This window comes from Pogona vitticeps, chromosome 2 (assembly GCF_051106095.1).
Source record: "Pogona vitticeps strain Pit_001003342236 chromosome 2, PviZW2.1, whole genome shotgun sequence".
Classification (NCBI taxonomy): Eukaryota; Metazoa; Chordata; class Lepidosauria; order Squamata; family Agamidae; genus Pogona; species Pogona vitticeps.
In genome coordinates, this window is record NC_135784.1 from 187,148,523 (window position 1) to 187,167,498 (window position 18,976).

An 18,976-nucleotide genomic window follows, 5' to 3' on the forward strand; every position below is an offset into this window, starting at 1 on the left:
CCAGTAAAATGGGGTCAATGGCATATCTTAAATTATTGTTAAATTCCCCCAATTTTCACTCCTCCTCCTTCTGAGTCTAGAGCGGCTTTCCATATGATATGTTCTGCTTACAAACTGAACAGATAGGGAGATAGAATACATCCCTGTCTGATACCTCTGACTATAGGAAATCATTCCGTCCCTACCTATTCTGTAGCTTCTTGTCGCTCATACTTGGTTTCTTGCTGCTGCTTCCATCTTCCCTCAGCAAATCCATTAAGGAAGAAAAATGGGATAGCTACACAGTGCTAAGTGCTACTATGAGTGGTCTTTTAGACCAGATGGGCGGGGTATAAATCAAATAAATAAATAAATAAAATAAAATAAATAGAAATGCTCTTAGAAACTTCTAGCCCTTCTACTGTAATCCACTGCTACTTTTGTTTACTTAAATTCAATTTTTTAATTAATTCACAGATATATTTCTTAAGGGAGAAGGACTAATAAAATTGAAGGCTAAACATCTAATTGGAGGCTAAACAACCTATCAGAGGCAGGCATCTTTTTAGAAGGATGCCCACAGCTCCAGTGAACTGTGTAACTCCACCCCAGATAAGCTGACTCCCACGGAGTGTTGAGAGTTGGGTTTGTACATCCACCTCGTAGTACTTCTCATTTCTGTGCCTCATGTTGAAGGCTATCCAGACATAGTGTAGGAGCCTGGTGATTCAAAGAGATTTTCCCCATCACTCCCGCATAGTCATGGACAGGTAAATAGACAGCTTCTACCCTGTCTGTAATTACTGCATTTAGAACTCACTGGGCATGAATAACTCATATGCTCTCTGTACTATTCTTCTTTTCCCCATCTGACTCAGCTCTCCAGATGGCTTCTTCCCATATCTCTCGCTAACTAATCCTCTGATACCGTCAACTTAGTCTCAGTGGTCCTCTGTCTGACCAATACTTTCTTTCATTATCGTTCTTCGTCATTCTCTCAGTGCGGTTTCACTTTTCTGTCTTTCTCTTGCATATGGTTTATTTAGATGGTCTCCTTTAATTTGTTCCACTTTCAAACAGTTTCTTCTCAGAAATAATAACAGTAATAACAATAATAATATCTTCAATGTACATGATACTTTAAAGAATGGTTTAATCAGAAAAAAGGGGGTTCAGGAAACAGACAGAGTCAACAAAGAAAAGACAGTGAGAATGGCGGGGTTAACAGAGGATGGCTACACCAGATATTAGACTTGGGTTTCATTGCATTTTAGCATGAATTAGGCAAGTGGACAGGAATGACTGTGTAACATAAATGTGCACAAAACAAGATAAAATTTTCTAATAACAGAAATGCCCTATTCTTTGAGATGAAATGGGGCATCTTTCTAGACTATTAAAAATTAATGTAATAACTGTTTTCCCCCTGAATCTAAAATAATTTACTTTAATTTTATCAAATAAAATATTTATCTTCTCTTGTGTTTGCTATTTTAAGATGAGCAAGACAGCATATTTCTAGAGCATGATGAATTATTAGTGGCTTCTGAATCTAAACAATTCATCCATACCTGTCTTGTCTCTGTCTTAATTTCATTCCAGTGCTTGGTTCATTATGACTCCAAGACAGTGCATAAAAATTCAAAATTCAAGACATAACAATTTATATAGAAAAATTATACAGTATATAAGATTAAATTTAATACAAATCAGGTGAAGAATTATTTCCTTCATCTGATGTCTTAAAATATAGGTTTCTATCTGCCTTCATTCTCTCTTGTGATTGATTATGTGGTTGTTCTCAGAATTTATCTGTTTAAAATATTTTACCCTGCCTTTCTCCTTAAAAAGGACCCAAGGTGACTTACATAATTAAAGACAATGTTTAAATCAAAAAACAATAAGCATACAAATATTTAAAAGGATCAAATAAATACCACACTAAAAATGGTAAACAAAAGCAACATTTAAAAAAAACGCACACATTCAAAGCAGTAAGGCACAAAAATCCATTTTAAAAAAATCCTCCGAGAGAGCCAGTGAATAAAGGAAAGTTTGCCTGGAGAGAAAAGTTTTTGCCTGCTTGCAGAAGCACAGCAAAGATGGGGCCAGCCTGGCCTCCTGTGGGAGGGAGTTCCAGAGTCTGGGAGCAGCAACAGAGAAGGACGTCTCCCATGTTCCTACCAACGTACCTGTGAAGGTGGTGACACTGAGAGAAAGGCTTCCCTTGATGATCTTAGCACCTGGACTGGCTCATAAAGGGAAAGTGTTTTTGAGATAGCTTAGACTCAAGTCATTTAGGGCTTTATAGGTTAGAACTAGCACTTTGAATTGTGCCTGGAAATGGCCAGTGGACCTGGTGGAACAAGGGGTGTGTGTGATCCCTGTGTCCAGCCCCAGTTAGCAATCTGGCTTCTGTGTTTTGGATCTGTTGAAGTTTTCGAACAGTTTCCAGTGGCTGCCCTGGATAGAGCACTTTACAGTAATCCAGCTGGGATGTAACTAAGGCATGTGTCACCTGGGCATCCAGGCTCAGAGATGTATCCAGGAGCACCTCCAAGCTATGCACCTGTGTTTTCAGAGGAAGTGTAATCCTGTCCAGCACATGTTGCATCTCTATTCCTTGCTCTGCCTTTTGACTGAGCAGGAGCACCTTTGTCAGGAAACACCTTAATTTAAAATGTCAGAATCCATAACAATATGATTCACAAAACACTTTAACTTACATATTTGGAAGGTTTCCTTCATCAGTGATATAATCGTAACTTGCATTAAGTGCATCGTCAACCAAAATGAAATACTGTAGATGCACGTCTGTAGCAACTATAAAAACATCATCTTTTTTCGTGTGCAACCTAAAGGTCTGATTAATTAAGGTAAAGCAGATTTTCTTCATGTACAACCTTTTTCCTCCAAGAAACACAAATCTTGCAATGCTCCTTGCCCGAGAATTCGGAATGCAAATAAGGCCCTGCTATGTTCCAATTAAAGACTAATTACCCGCTTCCCATCCCCCACTCCAAGCACCCTAATTTAACCAATACGGACCGAGGCAAGCACAATGCAGCCCTCTGCTGAAATTAAGTACGCATGTACGCACCCTGAGAATGCAAAAGAGTAAGATTGCCATTCTCAAAGAAACAAATCCCCTTATATTTCTGCCTGAGTCATTTGTTCTGGGGTATCTCCTGACCGCACAAAAGCATGCCTAAAACAGACTTGTGGGAGTCACTCATAAAGAAAACAGACAGCCTGTTTTGAGGGAGGGTCATGCTTCTATATATTTGTATCAAAAGTGATTGGATGATCCCATCCTGTTTGATTTATCTCCCACTGGAGGCTTTTTGAAAGCATAACTAGAATGGAACAGCAGGGAGCAAAAGGGAGTCTCTTGTGAGAAGGGACGTTTGGCTGTCAGGGAAGTTTAAACAATCAATGAATTTCTCTTGGCACACTCTGGAAATCAGAGTTCCAGAGAATGATCTATACAACTTGACACGGATGCTGTTTTCTTTGGAGCAGGTAGCTTTGGGGTAGCTATGGCAAGCTCTTCTATGCAGGAGAGAAAATGGGCCAACCATCTGTCACCTTTGCTTGGCTTTGGATTCCAACATTGAGCAGGGGGTTGGACTCGATGGCCTTAGAGGCCCCTTCCAACTCCATGATTCTATGTGGGGCAGAATCCTCCAGCTGAAACACCCAGGAGTGAAAGCACTCCTTTATAAGTAAACAGCTATGGCTTCTGCCATTTCGGTGTAGCCATTACAGTGTTGCACCAGGATATATGAGACCTTTCTTCAAGAACCCACTCAGGGGACTGACACATACCTAGTCCTTCAGCCTGGCTTACCTCACAGAGTTGTTGTGAGGATAAAGTGAGAAGGAAAAGGGCCATACAGTCCACCTCAAACTCATTGGAACATACTACTAATAAATAAATTATGACCCAACTTGCTTCTCATGCTTGGGCAAGTAAAACGAATTTCTTGTTAAGGTGACATAGGGCACGCGCACACTCTTTCTCTGGTGTTTTGTTGGACTTTGACCAACATATATGAGTACCTCAAATGATAGAGCCTCCATTTCAGTCAATCTTCTGCCCACTTTACCATGAAACCAATTCTCACTGCTACATTGGAGAGTTTGTCAGAGAAAGAAGGTGATGATGGGCTGGGATTATTTTTAACCCATTCAGTCCTATTTTGCATTATCTTCACGGTGAAGGGTTTGCTTCAGTGAGCACAGTTATTTGCAGCTCTACAGATGTTCACACTCTTGCCTTAGAGTAGAACCAACAGAAAACATGCAAGCTGTCGCTAGCAATATCACAATTTCTTATATCCCTCCACTCAGATCTGGAGGTTGTTTTTGCCTCTTTAAGGTAGGCACAGAGTTATTCCTACAATATATTTTTTTCCTTTTCTTTTCAGAGTTTTCCCCAATGTATGATGGGATCACTAAATAATAATAATAATTTATAATTATCCATTATTACTAAATGGGAAATATTACTGAATGATGAAAAGTCAATATGGTACAGTGTGACCAGAGTGCAGTATTAGGACTCAAGAGATACGAGTCCTCGAAGTCAAACCCCTGCTTGGCCCTAAAAGTGACTTTCTCTCCCTGAGGACAATATGCCTGGATCAGCTGTGAGGCACTGTTTTTCAAATCGGTTTTCCTGAGTGAATCGCTGTCACTGTTATTTGCTGAAGTCAGCAGGGGCAGAAGAAAGTTGTTATCGCATAGAATTACAAAGTAGGAGATGTCTTTTATCTCATGAGGTGGTAACTGGCATTTTCCATTTTTTTCTTTCCCACCCCCCACCCCGCTTTAATTTATTCTGTCCAAAGTGCCTTAGCCACACTTTGTGTCAGTGCTGACTGGAAAGTCTTTTAAATGTTTATTTAAAGAACAACAAAATTTTCTGGAGGCAACAGGCACTCAGTTGAGGGGAACAAACTCCCCCCCAGAATACTTTGTCATGTTCACACAGGGCAGAAAGTGGAGGTAAGCGATGCCAGCCGGTTGGAGTAAATTAAAGCTGCCCTTGCTGGCTCAATAAAAAAAGTTGGTTCCCCTTTGATAAGAGACACTTCCACAACAGGCTTTCTCACATTGAGCATTCCATAGTGTAGGCACTGTTTTTTTTTTTAAATTAAATATTATCAGTCTAAAATCCAGTGCAAACTGGGGAGATTTATTGAATCACCCCCTCAGCCTGACCTACTTCACAAAGCTGTTGAGAGGGTGGAGAGTTTGTACGGCATCTTGAGATAGCTGGAGGTAAAGCAAGATAGATATGCAACACATAAATAAATCATAAAAATCAAAAGCCCTTTCCCCCTTTTAATATTAGGAAACATTTCCTAATTTCCCCATGTTTCCTAACGCAGATTTCTCCGGGAACCAGAGGGGCTTTGGGTTGTAGTGAAGTCTGCTAAACCACTGCAACACCAGACACATTTGGCATTTTGATACAAATGTAGGAATAGGCAATATCTTTATTGGACCATTAAGAGAAAAAAGAATAGAGCGAGCTTTTGATGATAATCCACCTTCTTCAGGCCCTGCATCCAGTTCTTGTGCGTCGCTCAAAAATAATGTATTTATATTTCTGGTGCAACTTATGCTGGTTGAATGTTCTGTCAGGTCGTCTGGTGCCTGGACAAAAATATGCTGGCAGTGAGGCTAGGAAGGCCGGAGTTGTGAACAGCACAAAAAAGGGGCGCATTTGTTTTGTGTCTTATACACTTCCAGAGTACAATCTCAGTTATGGCACCACTGAGAATAATCTTTTCCTACTGAGTTCTGTGGATAGGTAAAATATTTTTAAATGGCTTCCCTGCAGCAACTCCCCCACTGACATCTACAGAGTACAGGTTGTGGCAGAATACTAGCCCTGGTATTCAAACTCACACGGGAGACCACAACCCAGGATCAAATCACATGTTGTTGCCTAGTTTTCCCTCCAACCACAAAATTTGTGCTCGAACAATTAGACTTGCAAAGTAAGGCCAGTGTCTCCCAACAACTGATCACAAAACTAAGCTGCAAAATGTGGAGGCAAAAAAAACACATGCTGGGACAATTAGATGTATTTGATCGCTTCAGGGAGCACCACTTCTAAATGTGGAGTTGACCAGCTGGTCAGATGGATGCTCTGGAAAAGTGTGTACAAGACAAATGGGTCTGTGTCTTCAAGCATGAGATCACACAGGGCATGTTGGTCGACAGGAAAGAGGAGCCTGTTTCAGTTCAACAGGTGTGGAAACAGAATGCTAGCATAACCTGTACTCTGATGGAAGTCCCTGAGATCTGACCTATTCAGTCAGTTAGGGCTCCTTTCAAACTGGCTGGAGAGCTCAGTAGTTTTGGTATCTGGTTGCGGAGCCAGAGGTTGAAAATCTGATTCCTCCCTTGTGCCTCCAGGGAGAAGAGCAAGCTGCACAGCCCTAGGGTGTCCCCAGAAGAAGGGAAGGGTAAACCACTTCTGAGTCCCTGTATTCTCTACCTGGAAAACCCTGAGAAAGGGATGACGATGGTGATTAGGGTTCATTTTGCAGCCCCTCTACTGGGTGTTAAGGCTGAGGGTAGCAAGTGGAAGGCGAATGCTTCACGACATGTCTGTTTCCTGTCTACTGCTATGACTAAGCAGTTGTGAGAACTGTTAAGTGACGTTTGCTGTGTGGTTTCAAGTCATGGGTGCTCCTTCTGTTTTGGCTATGCCTGCAAGGTGAGCACGGTCATACTTTCTCCTTAAAAGTTGCACAAAGTCATTTTGTCACCTCAGTCCCACCCTACTCTTACCACCACATCATGTACACTGTATACCATTTCCTGCTCAGAAATGGCAACACTGAGATATATATATGGATTTAACCCCACATGACCAAGCATCACTTTATGGGCAGCTAACCCAGGTGTTTCCCTTTCTGGAAATCTAGACTGACCGCTGCAGGGCTCTTCTGCCACAGGCCACGGGAAGCCACGTGGGTAGACATTGCAAGGTCAATCCAATCCTCTGCCAAGCTATGGGACACTACTGGGAGAATAGAATAAAACTTTATTACAGTCTACGACCACCCACAAATAAAACATCAAAATATATAAATATACAGAGATTTACAAAAATATTGGGATCAAATGCAAATACTTGGTTCTGAGAACAACAACAGCATCAAAACATCTCCCCTAAAGCAATTCCAGAATTTCTAGCAAACCATGCTCTAACCACAGAGGCTCATCCACTTTTAGGGTCCTTTTTTCCAGTGCCCATTGCAGCAGTAAGAAATTTGGCAACCCTATGCGGACGTGGTGGCGCTGCGGGCTAAACCGCAGAAGCCTCTGTGCTGTAAGATCTGTAGATCTTCAGCTGTAAGATCGAATCCACACGACGGAGTGAGCGCCCGTCACTTGTCCCAGCTCCTGCCAACCTAGCGGTTCGAAAGCATGCAAATGCAAGTAGCTAAATAGGGACCACCTCGGTGGGAAGGTAACAGCGTTCCGTGTCTAAGTCGCACTGGCCATGTGACCGCGGAAGATTGTCTTCAGACAAAACGCTGGCTCTATGGCTTGGAAACGGGGATGAGCACCGCCCCCTAGAGTCGAACACGACTGGACAAAAATTGTCAAGGGGAACCTTTACCTTTACCTATGTGTAAGAATGGGATTGGAGCCAGCTACTGGGAGAGGTTTTGTCAGGTAGCAGAGCATTCAGGGAGATGGTGGTACACAGGAGCGTCTTTTGTTCTCCACCAGCTCTCTATCCCCTACCTGAGAAGAGACCCAGTGGGCCTATTCCCAATGCTTTGTGGATGAAATGACTGCCTCCTTGACTGAAACACTAGGTGGAGCTTTTCCGGTTGGCACTTTGGTTTTATTTCCCCTTCTTTATTTTATTTTATTTTATTTTATTTTATTTTATTTTATTTTATTTTATTTTATTTTATTTTATTTTATTTATTTATTTATTTATTTATTTATTTATTTATTTATTTATTTATTTATTTATTTATTTATTTAATATCCCGCCTATCTAGCCACTTACGACCCACTCTAGGCGGCTTATAACAAATGGATGGAGAAGGCAAAGGAGCAGTTGATGCTTCTAGGGTCACATGACCGGTCTTGAGGTTAGGAATCTTGAGGCTGCTCTTGCAGCACTAGGTGAGTGTATGTCACTCTAAGCTCCTCAGCCCCACTGTTCACCTTCCCAGTCGGATGGGCAACAGAGTGAAGATGGAACTAAAAAACGTTATCTCCAACTACTGATCGGAAAACTTACCTCTCTCTGTGTGTACATGCATAAAATTGCTGAATTCTCTCAAATCAGAGGTTGCAGGAAATACAGTGATTCCTCTATGTTCCCTCCCCATTGAGAAAGTGGAGGAATATTGGGGAGGGGCGAGTCTGCATGCAGATCCAATGAGGCCAGGTCAGTGGGCCAAATATTCCCTTTTCCGGCACTGGACGATACCGCTGTCACTTTAAAACTGCAGCTCCTTTTGTTGTGTGTTTATCAATAATGTATTTAAGTCCTTCAGTGTTGCTTGCTTGCATCCTTGTCCTGCTGCTACTTGGGCTCATGTAGTGCTGAGGCTAGGGAGGGACCCTGCAGTTGGGTGTGGTGTGGAAGTGTCCGCTATTGTTATATGTGTCTATTACAATGGTTTCCAACCTTGGGTAACCCAGGTGTTCCTGAACTGCAACTCTCAGAAACCCCGGTCAGCACAGCTGGTGGTGAAGGCTTCTGGGAATTGCAGTCCAGGAACAGCTGGGTTACCCAAGGTTGGGAACCATTCTAATAGATGTGTGCAATTTTTTAGCATATGAGTATCACGGCCAGCCCCTAACTGGTGGGTATTCATGGGGTTTCCAAAACAAAACACGTGTGGATGCTGTGATTTGGTTTTGAACTAAACTGTACCAACAGCAATCCAAACAGCAATCTATATACAGTACTTGTCTGTACAGGCCCTAGCACTCCTGTCGTTCCCAGTTCGTAGACCAATATCTCTGCTGACTAGGGATGGTAAGAGTCAAATTCGTCCCCTCTGGGAGTGACTAGGTAAGGATGTGTCCTGCTGGGTGTGCCATGTTCCTTACTGTTGTTTTAATATTCATATTGTTGGCCAATTACAAATAGCGCCAATCTTTTGGCATGAGAATGTGGCATATTCTGTTCAGCTGGTCGTTTTTTTGTTTTGTTCTGGTAGCATTTCCAGTCACATTATTTTGTCTTGCCTTTGGCTTGTGTAATCACCTATATCAGTCCTTCGAGGCAGTTGCTGGGCATGTCCAGATGACATGATTGATGATATGCAGAATGGGAGTCAACCCTACTCTTTTTACTTGCTTTTAGCCCATATGGGTAAGGACTACAACTGCAAAACAATTTCTTTTGTTTTTAAAATCTTCTCTTAGTTTATCATTATAGCGAAATGGATACACCACTAACTGAAATGCTTGCCATGTTTTGTCACTTCAGCATTATTTCATTTGTTGAACATTAAGAAGAGAGAGAGAGAGGTCTGAATGTAGGTGAAAGGGGTATCTAAGAGGATGATGATAATGGCAGGGAAGGGTGAGGAGAAAGGGAGATTGTGTGACTTGTGGACATTTGAAACATACTTTTCAAAAGTACTGAAATATTTCTGTGTGAACGGTGACAGCGATTTAAATGCAAGGGTCCAGTATAAAGAAGTTGGCGTCAATTTGGGACATACCTTGATGTGGCAATGCCTTATGAAAACAAAACTCTTAGGTTTTTACTTCAGCAGAAATGAAAACCTAATGTAGCATTAATCTGTGTGAGCTTTATGCCTGATACATGCCATCAGGTCATTTCCAATGCATGACAATCGTAATAGGGTTTCAAGATATGTGAGCTAGTTAAAGAATGTTTTTAACAGTACCACGTCCCCCCTCAGTTAGTTTCTATTTCGAAATGAGGATTTCAAGTAGGTCTTCCAAGTCCTACTCTGTCATTCTATCCACTATACCACACTGGCTCTCTTCTATGAACTTTATGTAATAATGCTTATTTAACAATGGGTCCTGAGAAACTATGGGTTGTACTGAAAGAGCTTCTTGTCTTGTGGACAAGAAGCTACCATTAAGACTGATTATGGTTTCCTGTTGGCAGAGGTGTCAGATAAGGATGCATTTTATCGTCTTATCTAGTCAGTCTGTACCCAGAACATTTCATACAGAAAACCAGACTAGATTCAGACGAAGGAGGAGTGAAAATCAGTGGATGAGACATCAATAATTTAAGATGTGCAGATGATACCATCTTACTGGCAGAAAGCAGCAATGACTTGAAAGAACTTTCAGGTAAAATGAAAGAAGAAAGTGCCAAAGCAGGACTGCAGTTGAACATTGAGAAGACAAAAATCATGACTGAAGAACAGCATAATTTTAATGTTAATAATGAAGAAATCGAAATTGTTAAAGATTTCGTATGCCTTGGTTCAACTATCAACTCAAATGGAGACTGCAGCCAAGAAATCAGAAGGATTTCTGGAAGGATTTCTGGAAGGGCAGCAATAAAGACTAGAGAGCAAGATCACCCACACTACGAGTATTGTATTCCTAGTCACTACGTGCAAGTGTGAAAGCTGGAGAATAAAGAAAACAGACAGGGGGGAGGTTGATTTGTTTGGAAGAGAGCTTTGCAGATACCTGGACTGCCAGAATGACAAACAAGTTGGTCCAGAGCAATGCAAATCGGATCTATCTCTGGAGGCAAAAACAATGAAACTGAAGCTGTCCTAGGGCACATCATTAGAAGGCAAGGCTCTCTGGAAAAGACAATAATTTCGGGAAAGGTTGAAGGCAACAGGAATGAGGAAAACTGAATATGAGATGGATTGACTCTCTAAAGGAAGCACAGACTTGAGTTTACGAGAGCTGGGCAGGGCTGTTGGAGACGGGTCATTTTGGAGATCACACAATCCTAGGGTTGCCATAAGTCGGAGGTGACTTGATAGGATATAACAACACAAAATCTAAACATGAGGATACCCTGTGTAGTGTAGTGGATAGAATGACAGACAATGACTCAGGAGCCTTGGGTTCTAATCCCCGTTCAACCACTGAAACATTGTTGAGGAAAGCAGAGCCCCACCTCCTCTTCCAATTCTAGGTCACCTCCGAGGTGCGCCAAGCGTGGAGTGCTGCAACACGGGTGCTGTATGCACGCAGTCAGCTGTCCCGGGAGACTTGTAGCATAGGCACCTTTCCCTGATATGCCTCCATAGTCCTCACTGGCAGCAGCCACCCCATAAGTGCAATAATCCTTTCTAAAGGCATGGCCAAACTCTACCTAGACCTGGGCTAGGCTCTCTGGTGTAGCGTGGCACAGGAGGAGGAGGTACAGGAGGAGAGCAGCCAGGCAGATGGTGAGAGGTCTGACTCGGCAGTCTCTGCTGTGGGGCTGCTTGCCCCTGCAGATTTCATTGCCAACAACATGCCCACTTCTTGTTCTCCAGCCTATGGGCTTCTCGATGGCTGGCTTCATTCCAATGAACAGCCTGCTCAGTTGGTGCCAGCAGCTCAACCCAGCATCCAGTGCCCAGGCCCTGGCAGAGACAATCTCCCAGCCAGCTCTTAATGATTCCGGCAGCGACAGTACCTCCTGAGCCTCAAATTTATTTATTATTTATTTGTTTGTTTATTGAACTTATATACCGCCCCATAGCGTTACAAGCACTCTCCGGGTGGTTTACAATTTTTAATTATACTGGCTACACATTGCCCCCCCCCAGCGAGCTGGGTACTCATTTTACCGACCTCGGAAGGATGGAAGGCTGAGTCAACCTTGAGCCGGCTACCTGGGATTTGAACCCCAGGTCGTGAGCACAGTTTTAGCTTGCAGTACAGCGTTTTAACCACTGCACCACGAGGCTCTTTTTAGTTCACAGCATCTGCTCAATAGCCCTCCTCTCCTGCCTCGCTCTCCCCCGTAAGTCCCATCTCGGCCATTCATTACACCTGGGGCCTCAAGGACATTGTCCACGTCCCTGCCACCAACGCCCCAGTCCACAAGTGAACTGTGGGTCGGGAACCTCACCCTGACTCTCAGGGAGGTGGAGAGCCCACTTTCAGCAGCAGGGGGATGGGGGCCGGTGCCACAACCACTAATAAAATGGTCAGTCCACCTTCTAAAAGCATACGTTGATCTTTCCATACCACAACAAAATCCTATGTTTGCACTTTGATTGTATCACTTTTATTTATGACCTTCTTCATCCCTCTTGTGTTTTCACTCTTGTCAAATATTCTTTTGCCCTTGAGAAAATGGGATTTACTTTGGGGGGGGGGTTTATTGTTGTGTGCGTGTTTTATCTAAAGCTCTGTTTTTAAAGTGGCCTTATGTTTAAACCACAGTGATCTGATAACTCCCTCATATGACCTTATAACCATGGTATTTTACTACCTGCTGTTAATTTTTAAAATGTTTGTGTCCCCCTGTAGTCTTCTTATGAAACAAAAGAAATTCCTCTACAACTTCAAGAACTTGCGTTGGGCCAAAGGCCGTCATGAAACATACCTTTGCTATGTGGTGAAACGGCGAAACAGCGCCACATCCTGCTCCCTGGATTTTGGATATCTGCGCAATAAGGTACAGAGCATGGTTGAAACTTATTTTTACCTCTGCACTTCTGAAATATAGACTTCCCTGAATAGTGCAGGAAACTGTGCCTACTTTTGCCATCTTGTCCAAAGTTCTACCAATCTGTGCCATTCCCAACTTGAAGGGACTTCTATTTTGATTACTTTCTTGTGTTAGTGTCATCAGGAGTAACCACATTGCAGTATCTCTTGAGTTCTAGTAACATGATCATCATTTGGAAAAGGCATGAAAACAGCAACCACACAGCTAACATGTCATAAGTTTTGGGTTTTAAATCTGCAGAAGTCGGCACAGCGGTTCATTACGTGGATGCATTGATTTGCCCTTACCTATCAATGGATCTCCATTTCCTATTTTGTTTTCTCTGCCAGTTATCCATATACAGTACAGTATCTACTACATCTACCAACTGATTAACACATATGTACAGAATCAAATTGCAAAACTTTATCTGAATCCTACCACTCTGAGATTGGAAAAAATATATTAATCATGAATTAGAGCTAGATGTGTGTTAATGTTACAAAGAGGTGATTAAGGCAGCCTTTCCATGTATATGAAATTAGGTTTCAAAGGAATCTCATGAAGACCAAACTCCGAACAAAGCAAGCTACTCTGAGTAGTTCCAGAGGTGACACGAACTTATGCTGTGACACATAGCATTCATCCACACTGAGCATTTATTCAACTTTTCTTGTATCCACGATGCTATTACAACATCCGAGGATCCATAGGATGCAAGGTTTAAATTACTGTCCACAGAGTTAAAGTGGGACAAAAAAATGATTGCTTCCTGGGGCCTTTTCCATCACTGCTAGATAGGGCTGTGTTTTCCTTCTGCTCTGCAGTGATCTACCCCACTGCCCAATCTGTACGTAGACCCCAGTACCACACCAACACATGCCAATTGTACTTTGTGGATGGATGTCATTTGATGAAACTTATTTATGGGCATGTTTAAGGTGATCAATGTCCAGAAGGAATGGGAAAGGGGGGGAAAAACCAAAAAGAGGCTCTTAGTCTCACTTTGGGGTTCTTTCATAGATTCCTGAAATACAGCCTCTTAAACAGGAAGGATCCGCCTAGCTGCCTAGAGTGCTCGTTCTGAGCAGATAGGCGGGGTATTAAATAAATAAATAAATAAATAAATAAATAAATAAATAAATAAATAAATAAATAAATAAATAAATAAATAAATAAATCCCTATAAACAAAAGGAAAACATGAAATTTTGATGAGTTTTCATGTTTACGAAACTTTTCCTTCCACCAAATTACCTAGGAAATATTCTTTGCCTTGGTGCCACCACAGTGCACCTCCTTGCCCAATCAGCAGTGTTCTTTCTCCTCTCCTTTCTATGCTCTGTCACCCCCATGCATGACCTTGCTTCCTCTTTTCCTTTCTTCTCTTTGCCTTGATGAAACCACCACTGTGTGGCTCCTTTTCACACCACTCTTGGGCTTTCTCCTCCATGTCCTTGGCTTGCTGCCACCACCATGTACCTCCTTAAGAAGTCAAGGGGTGCATGAAAAAACTGAAAATGAAAGCAGGTCTGTCTGTCCCCCCCCCATTGCCAAAAGAAACCCAAATGAAACAAAAACAAATGTTTCCATCATGTACATCCCTTGATTTCATCTCCTGCATTCCTTAGTGCTGCTCATGTTTCCTTACTTTAGGATGTCAGGGTAGTTCATGTGTTTCTTAATTTTGTCACTTTTGCACCAGAGCCAGAAGTTAAATTAGAAACAGGGCAAAGGGTCGGGGTGGGGTAGGGGGAAGTCTAAGCAAAGATCTGAGAACTCTGGTTGAGTATAACAAGGAGAGACAATAGAAGAGTGCCTGGGAAACACCAGCCTCGTCATCTTAGAACTGTAGGGCTAGAAGGAACGATATGGATCATCCAGTCCAGCCCTGTGAAGGAGGCACTGTGGGGGAATCAAACTCCCGACCTCTGGCTCTGCAGCCAGAGAGACCTAGGCCACTGAGCAAGAAGGCAGAGAAGATGTCTGCTGTTCCCATTCTCTATTTTTGCAAACTTATACCAAATAAATAAATAAAATTAGAAAGCATTGGAATGAAAAGATGGAAGTTCAAGAAGGGCACAACCAGGAGAGAAGGGAAGAGAAAATAAAGTAGACGGGTAGGGAGGGCTGAGAAGATGGGCAAAAAGGGGGGTGGCCATCTAGGAGTGCGACGACGTAGTCAACTATGGCAGCATTTGGTCAGCTTTTAAAATGGGTGAATTTGAAGTATTTTTAAACTGACTGCAGGTCACAAAAGCCGATTTGAATTGGTCCAGCTCTTTTTTGCTCTCAAAATAATTATTTTTTCTCTCTGCTGGAAGGTTTATGTTATTTTCAAGCCGGAATGGTTCAAACAGTCTTTTCCCCATGTGGTTAGTTGTGTTACATTCTTATAAATATGCGGTGTCTGTGTGTGGCAATATCTGTAGCTAGTGTTTTGGTGACATAGATAGTTGGGGCATCTAGTTGGCTGGGGGGGCAACATTCAAAAGTAAAGCACTCTGATTTTAATGTGGGGGATTGGGTGCTAGTGCTGAATCATGTCAAAGAGAATAAGCTTCAGATTGTGCAGGAAGGTGCTTATTGTTGTGAAGCAAAAGCAATTAATTATTTAATTAACAGGTTTGCAAATGGACTTTAAAAGTTTATCATGTCAATAATTTAAAATCATACATGACAAGGTATTTCCTGCATAAATCATTCTGACATGAGAATTATGATCTGTTTTGCAAAATTACTGTTCAGATATTTAATGTTCTGTACTCTAGGACTGTGAAGTACCTTGTTTTTTTTTTCTATATAAAAGTTTTTGAGAAATGTGGCAGGCTGAAGCTTTAAAAAGATCAGCACAGGCAGGCCCAGAGGAAGGAAGGATTGGGAGAGGTGGGAACAGAAGAAGGAAGGAATCATAGAATTATAGAATCGTAGAATAATGGAGCTGGAAGGGACCTAGCAGGCTATCAAGTCCAACCCCCTGCTCAATGCAGGAATCCAAATCAAAGTGCTTCTGTAGAAAAGTTTTTGAGAAATCTAGTAGTCTGAGGCTTTAAATGAGAAAGTGGCTGTTGATCTGGTGATCCTAAGGGATGTTAACTTATCCTTCACTTCATGCAGAAAAATGTCTTCATCTGGACGTGTTTCCTATTCACCACCACTCTTGGCAGCAATTCTCAGGGAGCAATTACAGATGTGTGTGGAGAGCTGGTACAGGGAACACCAGCCAGCAACAAATACTGTGCCACTAATACCATCTCATCAATACTTGGATGATTTATCCAGATCTGCAGCAAAATTTATAAGATAAGAAATAAATGCCAGAGTAACTCAGAGAAACTCTGAAACTGGGGGAGACACCGCAGATGCTTTCATTACTTAAGGATTTCCCTCCAGTAGTCACAAACTATTTCTGATGTATGTTTGCAGCCTAGACAGAGAAGACAAATTGTATGTTAGAATGTTTCCCCCACAACTCCTTTCTGTTCACAGATATAAAAGTCATGTTCAATTACAATGGTGCCTCGCTAGACAGCTACCCTGCATGACAGTTTTTTCGCTAGACATTGGCTTTTTGCGATCACTATAGCGATTCGCAAAACAGTGATTCCTATGGGGGAATTCTGCTGGACAATGTTTGGTCCCTGCTTCGCAAACCGATTTTAGCTAGACGGCGATTTTGACAGCTCCCTCCACACTCGCAAACGGGTGTTTTCAGGACCTAAGCTTCGCAGCGATTTAAACATCTGATCAGCGGTTCGCAAAGCAGCTTTCCTATGGCCGATCTTCGCTAGACAACAACGATTCTTCCCCATTGGAACACATTAAACAGGTTTCAATGGATTCCAATGGGGAAATGCTTTTCACTAGACAATGATTTTGCTAAACAGCGATTTCAGTGGAACGGATTATCATCGTCTAGCGAGGCACCCCTGTACTCTCTGAGGTGGTATTTTCCTCTGCATGTGGAGCTATTTTGGTACAATAGAAATAGAAGACTTGCTGTTTGAAATAGCACAATACAGGGAAATCTTTATAAAACTATACTTACTGTATTAACAAACACTTATTTGTGGAGCCACCAACACAGTTGTGAAAGTAAGGAACCTCTAGACTTTTGTTACATTCTCCTCTGCCCAGTTTTCTCACACCTACGTTCGGACTGCCTTATACCCTTTTGTGTCCCTGCTTTAGTCAGGTTGCCATGTTGAAGTTCTCTTCCTGCGTTACATTTCTACCTGGGATCTGGATCCAAGGCATTGCTATCGGATCACTTGGTTTACCTCGTGGAGCCCCTGTTACGACTGTGCCCGCCATGTGGCTGATTTCTTAAGCGCCTATCCTAACTTGACCCTGCGCATCTTTGCTGCCCGCCTATACTTCTGTGAGGAACGCAATGCCGAGCCGGAAGGGCTGAGACGTCTGCACCGCGCAGGAGCTCAGATTGCCATCATGACCTTCAAAGGTGAGATAAATCAGAATTGGGGATTTTAGGAGATGGGAGCAGATGTGAAGTGGCAGAGACCGTTAAGGAACAATAAGAGGCATTCATATGCTGAAATCAAAATTGAAAGAGCCTTCAGAGTAACAGTTCTTCTCCCTAAAGGAAACCTGGGAATTGCAATTCCATGAGAAGGAGGCCTACAAAACCTCTTATAGCAAATAAGCCCCATTATATCAAAACAAGCACATCCAGGATTCATATGAAGTAGCTCTGGCAGAGGAAGTGATATAAAAACAGTTGTGAACGTTTTGCTATGTCTTAAGAGGCTGAATTGACATTTCTGTTTCTATCTTCTGTTAGATTATTTTTACTGCTGGAACACCTTTGTAGAGAATCGCAACAAAACTTTCAAAGCTTGGGAAGGGCTTCACGAAAACTCTGTACGCCTTGCCAGAAAACTTCGTCGCATCCTTTTGGTAAGGATATGTATCCCTGCCCCCCCCCTTTTTTTGCTGGGATGGGTTTTCTCCTAGATTTTGCCTCCTGTTCCTTTTCTTCTTTGCCCTTGTTCTCCTCTCTTCCTTGCCATTTTCTGCCTTGTCTGGCAGTGAAATCTAAACTCAAAAGATATGCTGGCTATAGTGGATTTCAAATGAGTGGAAGCCTTACCTTTGTACCTTTGTAATCTCAGATCTGCTGACACAGCAGGATCTGCTAGAACAACTGCTATACAGTACTAGCTGATCTCAGTCAGCACAAGAGCCTGAAAGGGCTTAGAGACAGGGAGGAGTGGGAGAGAGGGGAGGTCATTTATGACAGATCCCAAACCCCTCTTAGCCCATACTCTGAACCACTATGAAGCAAGCACAGTGTTCGGACAGGGTCAGAGTAGTCATAAGTCATGTTCAACAGCCCTGAGTTGAGAGAGATTTGGACTGAGCATAGCCTCAGCTGGAACAATCCAGATCTCAGCCGTCCTGGTTGGTTACAATTGTGCTCATAGCACAGTTTTCAAAACTGCTACCATTTTGTAGTTCTAGTTTGCACTACGGTTTCTACTCTTGGTTCAACATTATTCCTCCTTCACGTTTATTTTCCCCTTTTGCTCCTCTCAGTAAAACTACACTCTTTCTGTCTATTGCATTTCCGTTTTTCCTCTGTTCCTTTGTTCTTATTGCTCCTTTCTGGTCTTGATAGTTTTCTTTCCTCTGGCCTCCTTTATCTGTTGTCCTCCAATTGCTTTCTGAAAATCTGACCATCCATTTCTCTCTCTTTTTTTCACAGCCACTTTATGAGGTAGATGATCTGCGAGATGCCTTCCGAATTCTTGGACTTTAAGGTTCTAAGATGATGGGTCTTGGGGAAGAAAAGTGTCATGCCAGCAACATGATGGGAAAAATAGTCCCGAGGTCTTCAGCTTTTAGCCTTTCCTTTACGACTGCCATTGAGTGTTTGTAAGTCTGCATGTCAGAAAAGATGGGGATGATTCTCTGAGACTACTTTTTTTTGCACATTGGTGCTCTCTGTGTGTGCATGTGTGTGTGTGTGTGTTTTATTAGAAGCCAGAACAACAGCTGAGTATTGAGTAACATCACTGATGAAAATTTCAAAATCTTAGATATCAATGGCATATATGTTCAGCCTTTAAAGAAAATACTAATTTTCTGCGGCACAGGAGGTTACATTTGAATCTTAATAACCAGGATGCTTCACAGTGAGCAGCCCACAAAACCACTGATGCTTCTTGTTGCACTAAGTGGAGATCTACTGACTACGGATATGCTTGAAAACCATAATGTGGCCATTTATCCCACAGCAGGACTGCTGGCTAGGTATTGGCTTTCTGTTCCGATGTGTAATAATTTCATTTTACTACGTTTCTATACTGGATCTATA

The 18,976-nt window shown here is 42.3% G+C and overlaps 1 protein-coding gene across 1 annotated transcript; it reads left to right on the forward strand.

Annotated features, from left to right (window-relative positions):
* The first annotated feature begins 661 nt into the window (after positions 1–661).
* AICDA (activation induced cytidine deaminase) lies at positions 662–18,517 on the forward strand. Its single transcript, XM_020814695.3, has 5 exons — positions 662–749; positions 12,460–12,607; positions 16,831–17,101; positions 17,441–17,556; positions 18,365–18,517. The coding sequence occupies exons 1-5, from the start codon at positions 742–744 to the stop codon at positions 18,416–18,418; spliced, it is 597 nt and encodes a 198-aa protein (XP_020670354.1). The 5' UTR covers positions 662–741; the 3' UTR covers positions 18,419–18,517.
* The last annotated feature ends 459 nt before the right edge of the window (positions 18,518–18,976 follow it).

Excerpts from the sequence above, each read along its gene's own strand:
- AICDA (XM_020814695.3), top strand. Across the intron at positions 12,608-16,830 it reads TTGGATATCTGCGCAATAAG|TCAGGTTGCCATGTTGAAGT; the intron begins GTACAGAGCATG and ends TCCCTGCTTTAG. Across the intron at positions 17,557-18,364 it reads AACTTCGTCGCATCCTTTTG|CCACTTTATGAGGTAGATGA; the intron begins GTAAGGATATGT and ends TTTTTTTCACAG.